Raw genomic sequence first — 8,011 nt, forward strand, 5'->3', positions numbered from 1 at the left:
GAATTGGAGCAAGGATAGATGTCTCAGCCCTTAAAATGAAGCCTGCATTGGTGGTGAAAATAGAATCCAGATGTGCTATTCTGACAATTGATGAGGTAATGCCACTAGTCATCCATATGTGCACAGTGCAATGGAGTGAAAGTGATGAGAAAATTCACACAATATGGCACAGCCCATGTGAAGCCGATGCGAGTCCGAAGATAAAAACCTGGAACAACAGTAATTGACCCTTGTGCACAACAAACACCAATAATGGTGGACCTCCACTGCCATGGCAATGTGCAGATAGAAGCTGACAACAATAAACATGGACATCTACAATCCCAGATTGATGAATGAGTAATTTGTGAACCTTGGCATGGCTATATATGAGAAAGATCAATGATTGGACCCCAATTTCCTGTCTGAATAGGCCCAACAACTGACAGGAATAAAACCTTAAAAAAACTACCACAACTCACTCACTACACTACACCCGGATAAGGCATAACTGTCTCTTTAAGTAACTGAAAATTAAACCTTCCAGCATGAATGCTAATATCTGTGGATGGAGAGAAAAACTAAAAATTTGCTCCCAGACCTTTCAGCCATCAAGGAAGGAGCAGGCTCAAAAGCAACTGGGAAAAATTCCAAAACATTACACACTCTTGAAGAACCAACAGAATAAAACAAATCAAAGGCAGCTTATCCCAAAGTGGACATATTTTTTCTTTTTCCTTTAAAGACTGTGTTGATTACCATTGTTTGGAACAACCTTTGTGAGGTGAATTTGTTTTGTTAGAGAAATAAATGTTGGGCCATCTGCTGTGTCCATTATAGGGAATCAAACCCCAAATTCCAGTGCTACGAGTCCACAAACTCACCACTCTCCGACAGAGGGACCATAAAGCCAACAAACTAATAGAAGGCAGGAAAAAGCAAATCTAAATTTTTTCCAGAATGTCCAGGAGAGTAAGTCCCCCCACCCTGATTGTTGTGCGATGCTAGATATCAGAGGTGGGATAGTAAAGAACTGATTTGCCTCTGTACCAGAAAGAATAATCCTGGAATTCATGCCATAAATTGGCTTGCCAAACAGAATAATTTATATATGTATATATATATTGATTATAAATTACTATTACGAAAATCAACCAGATAACACTTATAATATTCAAAGTATCTTCCAACGATCGTAATACTGGAAATCCCATTAGTGACAATTTGTTGAGAAAAAGTGATAATATTATCTGAATGAGGTGCTTATGTACAATACTAGGATAGAGAGTGCAGTGATGTAGGTGGAGAGTGTTATGAGACAAATATCGCCAAGGGCAATTGAGTAGGGTATAAAAGACTGGAATAAGTGGGAATAACTCAGACCAATGCTTAGATGAGCAAAGGAAGAAACACTGGCAGTCAAGTAAAAGATTTATTAAATAATTTAGATTAGACAAAACAAAATAATTCCTGATTAAATAAACTGGTATTACAACAACAAAAGAAAAAATTTACTAACAAAACTTGTCTGAAACAAGTACGATATTTATGTCATTCATTTAAAACTTTTATATATATTATGCTATCTACATATTCACATAGACAAATAGAGATCGATATAATAATAAAATTATAATACATATCTTTAACAATTAATCTTAAAAATCCATTTTTATATCTTAAGTACTCACAAAAAAATATCAAAATCATTGTCACACGTGTGTACATACTGAAACATATATCATTTTTCAAAACCTGTCATACTTGTGTACATACTGAAAGGTGTCACTTTTCAAAATCTATATCATACTTGTGTACAAAGTGAAACGTGTCACTTTTCAAAATCTATATCATACTTGTGTACAAAGTGAAACGTGTCACTTTTCAAAATCTATATCATACTTGTGTACAAAGTGAAATGTGTCACTTTTCAAAATCTATATCATACTTGTGTACATACTGAAACGTGTCACTTTTCAAAATCTATATCATACTTGTGTACATACTGAAACGTGTCACTTTTCAAAATCTATATCATACTTGTGTACATACTGAAACGTGTCACTTTTCAAAATCTATATTATACTATCTTCTGATAAACTATACTATTTCATATTATGTATTGAACTGTACCAGTTCGCATCATGTATTTTTTCTCTCACAGAACATAGATAACTGGCATAATAGTCGTGAGCATAGAGAATAACCACAACTTATTAACAATTAATATGACATCACAAACTTTTACAGAATTTATATACATTAAAAATAAATTGTATATTTTTGCAGACTTATCTCTTAAAAAGTGATAATCAATTATCCCAACAACAAACCATGGTATGTAAAAGACTATATATGTCAAACAGTAGTCAGTAGTACTGACAAACAGATAAATGTTCCAAGAAATAGAGAGACCTTTTTTCAGACAAAGAATCTAAGTACTTTGGGCATTCTGTTTAATTGGAAAGGGATGGGCTTCTGTGTTAAACACCCAATGATCCAGTGGTAGAAGACTGTCATCAGAAAATAGGAGATACAGATACTTTAGAGTCTCAGCCAGAAAGTAGCTCTGCTGGACGTCGTCCTTTGGTCCGTCTAGAAGATAAACATTTTTAAGTCCGGTATATCCACCTTCCACACGGCAGTGTTTCTCAATAGCCTAAATGGAAAAAAAGGTTTAGACATATTAATGGCAAACTTCCAACTATGGGATATTCAGATACTTGAAATTAAGTCACACCTAGAACTGAATGAAATCAGCATGGTTTTCTATACATCTTTCCCATGGTATTTTATACATCTTTCACAAGGCATTCTATACATCTTTCACATTGTATTCTATACATTTTTCACAAGGCATTCTATACATCTTACCCATGGTATTTTATACATTTTTCACATTGTATTCTATACATCTTTCACAAGGCATTCTATACATCTTTCACATGGTATTTTATACATCTTTCACAAGGCATTCTATACATCTTTCACAAGGCATTCTATACATCTTACCCATGGTATTATATACATCTTACCCATGGTACTCTATACATCTTTCACAAGGCATTCTATACATCTTACCCATGGTATTCTATACATCTTTCACATGGTATTCTATACATCTTTCACATGGTATTCTATACATCTTTCACAAGGCATTCTATACATCTTACCCATGGTATTCTATACATCTTTCACAAGACATTCTATATATCTTTCACGTGGCATTCTATATATCTTTCACGTGGTATTCTATACATCTTTCACGTGGTATTCTATACATCTTTCACGTGGTATTCTATACATCTTTCACGTGGTATTCTATACATCTTTCACAAGGTATTCTATACATCTTTCACATGGTATTCTATACATCTTTCACATGGCATTCTATACATCTTTCACAAGGCATTCTATACATCTTACCCATGGTATTCTATACATATTTCACAAGGTATTCTATACATCTTTCACAAGGCATTCTATACATCTTACCCATGGTATTCTATACATATTTCACAAGGTACTCTTTACATCTTTCACAAGGCATTCTATATATCTTACCCATGGTATTTTATACATCTTTCACAAGGTATTCTATACATCTTACCCATGGTATTCTATACATCTTTCACATTGTATTCTATACATCTTACCCATGGTATTTTATACATCTTTCACAAGGCATTCTATACATCTTTCACATGGTATTCCATACATCTTTCACAAGGCATTCTATACATCTTTCACATGGTATTTTATACATCTTTCACAAGGTATTCTATACATCTTTCACAAGGCATTTTATACATCTCACCCATGGTATTTTATACATCTTTCACAAGGTATTCTATACATCTTTCACAAGGTATTCTATACATCTTTCACATGGTATTCTATACATCTTTCATAAGGCATTCTATACATCTTTCACACTGTATTCTATACATCTTACCCATGGTATTTTATACATCTTTCACAAGACATTCTATACATCTTACCCATGGTATTTTATACATCTTTCACATTGTATTCTATACATCCTACCCATGGTATTTTATACATCTTTCACAAGGCATTCTATACATCTTACCCATGGTATTTTATACATCTTTCACATTGTATTCTATACATCTTTCACATGGTATTCTATACATCTTTCACAAGTTAAAAAATTTGATGAATCTTATACTTCAATGAACCATTCATTTCCTTTCAAAATCACCTCACTTCAACATCATACAAAAACATTTTAATAATTGTTTGTTAGTTTCTGACAGTACTCAACTTCCACTTATGGATCTGAGAACTGGGATGTTTTGTGGATTTTATATTTTCTAAATCAAGAACACTGTAATTAAACAAAAGGCTGCACTTCAACTTGATATTTGACTTGCATAGTTAACTACCACACATCCCTTAAGCTACATCTGAAGTAGTATCCCCAGTAAAGTTTAAACATAGTATTACGACAGCAAAAATCACGTGACACTAGGAACATGCACGCTTGAGTTTCTTGAAGGATCATGAATTTGCCTGGCAACTCTAGTCTGATCTAGATACCCTCTTTTTTAATATATAAGCCTGGGAAAGAAAACCAGCAGTATTGAATAGATAGATATAGATAACTGAGTCAACCAAACAGTAGTGAATTTGAGCCGTAGATTGTGTGTGTATTGCAGTCATCGCATAGAGAGAAGTTATTGAGCTTGTGAATCGCTGTGATTTATAGCATGTATTATGAAAGTTGTTAAGTTTAAAAAGACGAGAAATGTATTGACTGTGGTAATTCTGTCTATTACAAAGTTGTATCGAGGAAGAATAAACTGGGTTAGTCCAGAAAGGACTTGCATTGCTGAAGTTTCTCGGAAAGAATTTACACCAGAAATTAACAACCAAGCAGATACGTAACAAATTGGTGTCACAGAGTGGGACGGAAAAAGAGAGAAGAAACGAGAAGTGGCAAATCAAACTACAGCTTAGCAGATTTGATGGCAGGAATACTAGAACAACAAAAGAAACAAGAAGAACAAGAAAATAAACAAAAAGAGAAACTACAGCAGTGGTTGGAGGAGAAAGAAAGGAAACAAGAAGAGAGACTACAGCAGTGGCAGAAAAACTAGCACCAGTGGCAACTGGAACAAGAAAAGAAACAGGAAAAAAGTCTCCAACAGTTGGGAGAAAGTCAGCGTACACAAGTGGAAAACATTAGTAAATTTCAATCCAAAAAACATTAAAGGATGATTTATTGTCTTTTACACAAGGAGGAAACATTAACCATCGATTTAATCAGCCCCAGACAATGGGAAGTCCCTTCCAGACTCCGCAGCTAAACCCTAATGCAGACATCTTCAGTCCTGTTAGAAGTCACATCCAAGATATGAATGTCAGCAATAGGAGTGAGCCAGTACAAAGTAAGCCACAGGAATTCGATGGGAAGGCACTGTGGGAAGCATATAGAGCACAATTTGAACTCCTGGCAGAAATGAATGGATGGACAGAGGAGCAGAAAGCAGTGTACTTGGTAACGAGCTTGAAGGGACAACCACTGGAAATACTGGGACAGTTGTCAGCAGACAAAAAGCACAACAATAGAGCACTGGTAGCTGCACTAGAACTCAAGTATGGAACTCAAAATCAGTCCAAAGTCTACAGGGCTAGGTTTAGGATGAGAATCTGTGCTAAAGGGGAGAACCTGCATGAACTGGCACAGGATTTGAAAAGTATGGCACACAAGGCCTATCAAACTGCGCCACCCAATGTCCTCAAGTTGTTGCTGAGGAATCAGTTTATAGACACCTTGGAGAGTCCACAACTGAAGATAAAAGTAAAGCAAGCACACCCCTCTACTATGCAGGATGCAATGGCCAGAGCTCTTAAATTCGATTCCTACATTAAGTCCATCACATAAGTTATAAGGTTGGTGCAGTCATCAGGATTCAAAGCCAGAAAAGGGCAGCTTTCAGAGAAGTTTAAGAGACTTTGCTGTCACTGTAACAAACCTGGGCACAAGAGAGCTCAATGCCAGCAACTTCAACACAGGGAAGATGCCACGGCAGGATAGGCTGCTACCCAGAAAGGTTGTTAGAACTGTGGAGAGCAAGGATATATGGGGAGCCAGTGTAAGAAGAATACTACCAATAAGTCAGCCTCGGGGAAATTAGTGGTGGTTGGTGTTGAGGGAGGCCCACCAAACCCCATCGTGAAAGTCCCAACGGCTAAGTGTAAAATTGCAAGCACACATAGTGTCTACGTGACAGGAAAGCTGGATGGCCAAAAGTGGAACTTTGTCATAGATTCTACATCTCAGCAAACCCTTGTAAGTATCAAGGTGCTGGATCACAAAGGAGTACCAGAAGCCATACAGACCCTCTGTGGTGTAACAGGACATTATGCAAGGTTGTGGGGACCAGTGTGGGTAACTATTGAGTATTGAGCTCATGGGTATGAAGGACAGACACAAAGTATACTTGGCTGACATTGAAGATCAATGCATACTAGGGTTGGACTACTTACTACCGAGAAAGGGTGTTGTTGATTTTGATAAAATGACATTTGGGAATAAAAAGGCCAAATTCTGGTAAGTGTTGCTGCTTCTGTTGATTTGCATGTTACAGCACTTAAGGCAACTACAATATCCCCTATGTCAGAAAAGATTATTGGAGGTAGAATAAAAGAACATCCTCAAGGAAGCCTGATGATTGTGGAAGCAGTGGAAGACCCATCTAGGCCAGCAGATGTGAAGATTGGAAGGTTACTTGTGGCAGGTCATCAAATAGTACCCATAACAGTGGCTAATTTCTTTAAATGTGAGCAGACACTTAAGGAAGGGGCATTGTTGGGTGTGTGCCAGGAGGTAGAGCCAGTCAATGTTATGGCAAGAAATACAACCATTAAGAAAGGACATCCACTCCCAGAACATTTAACTGATGTCTATAAGAAGAGCATAGTCCATTTGGCATCATCACAGGCTCTTCAGATTAGAGAACTCTTGGCGAATTATGCAGACGTCTTTTCAAAAGGAGATCATGATCTCGGCTGCACAGACCTTGTGGAGCACAGAATAAACACAGGCAATCACCCTCCAATAAAGATCCCTCCAAGAAGAATAGCTCCGGCAAAGCGACAAGAGATGGAGAAGGTCATGGATGGCCTAATTAAAGAAGGGATAGTCAAGAAATCAGATAGTCTTTGGTCAGCTCCCGTCATGTTAGTCCAGAAGAAGGATGGGACCCAACGTTACTGTGTGGACTTCAGAGCTCTTAACAGTATAATTGAAAAGGACTCATACCCACTCCCAAGAATTGATGATACTCTTGATGCCCTAAGTGAAGCCTGGTGGTTTTCAACTCTAGACTTAAAATCAGGTTTCTATCAAGTTAAAATGGCTAAAGCAGATAAACCTAAGACTGCATCTAGTTATGGCCAAGGTCTCTGGCAATACTGTGTGATGCCATTCGGGCTTAGCAATACTCCAGCAACATTTGAGAGGCTGGTGGAAAAAGTACTGGAAGGCCTACAATAGAGGATAGCCCTAGTGTACATGGATGATGTCATTGTGTTTGCAGTAACATTTGATGAGTAAGTATCCTGGCTAGAGGAAGTGTTCAAGTGTTTGGAAGCAGCAAACCTCAAACTCCATTCCAAGAAATGCGACTTGTTCCAGAAAGAGGTGCTTTACTTGGGTCACATTGTAAGCGAGCATGGTGTACGAACTGATCCTGACAAGGTGAAAGCAGTGCGTGATTGGCCAACACCAGATAATGTAGGAGAGTTAAGAAGTTTCTTGGGACTCTGTACCTATTATTGGAAGTTTGTGAAGGACTTTGCAACTATAGCTGCTCCAATACATGATTTAACAAAAAATGGGACAGAAGTTCGAATGGACAGTTTCCTGCCACCACGTTTTCAAGACATTGATGAAAGAAAAATTGGCCTCAGCTCCACTTTTAAAGCTTCCAAGTTCCTCACTGCCATACATACTGGATTGTGATGCTAGTAATGTCGGAATTGGAGGAGTGTTGTCTCAGAA

General features: G+C 37.3%; 2 protein-coding genes across 3 annotated transcripts in view; one reads left to right on the plus strand and one right to left on the minus strand.

Moving 5' to 3' along the window:
• Positions 1 to 1,486: 1,486 nt before the first annotated feature.
• Positions 1,487 to 8,011, minus strand: part of LOC106474754 (mannosyl-oligosaccharide 1,2-alpha-mannosidase IA-like) — a gene marked incomplete at its 5' end in the record, with an annotated part of 15,658 nt that continues 9,133 nt past the window's right edge. The window contains one exon of the mRNA XM_022403060.1: positions 1,487 to 2,638. Coding sequence (XP_022258768.1) covers positions 2,414 to 2,638 — 225 coding nt within the window. The remainder of the gene's footprint in view (positions 2,639 to 8,011) is intronic.
• LOC111089858 (dynein heavy chain-like) lies at positions 3,141 to 4,846 on the plus strand. Of its 2 annotated transcripts, none has more exons than XM_022403058.1 (2): positions 3,141 to 3,755; positions 3,848 to 4,846. In XM_022403058.1, exons 1-2 carry the CDS (start codon positions 3,155 to 3,157, stop codon positions 4,177 to 4,179), a joined length of 933 nt encoding a protein of 310 aa, XP_022258766.1. In that variant the 5' UTR covers positions 3,141 to 3,154; the 3' UTR covers positions 4,180 to 4,846. The 2 variants fall into 2 exon arrangements, with proteins under 2 accessions (XP_022258766.1, XP_022258767.1); XM_022403059.1 differs by having other exon boundaries at positions 3,141 to 3,341; positions 3,434 to 4,846.

This window comes from Limulus polyphemus, unplaced genomic scaffold, assembly GCF_000517525.1.
Source record: "Limulus polyphemus unplaced genomic scaffold, Limulus_polyphemus-2.1.2 Scaffold7646, whole genome shotgun sequence".
Lineage (NCBI taxonomy): Eukaryota > Metazoa > Arthropoda > Merostomata > Xiphosura > Limulidae > Limulus > Limulus polyphemus.

Bases quoted from the DNA above. Each gene is read 5' to 3' on its own strand.
- LOC111089858 (XM_022403058.1), top strand. From the start codon at position 3,155: ATGGTATTCTATACATCTTTCACAAGACATTCTATATATCTTTCACGT. The intron at 3,756-3,847 runs GTATTCTATACA...ATCTTTCACAAG, and splicing joins TTTTATACATCTTTCACAAG to GTATTCTATACATCTTTCAC.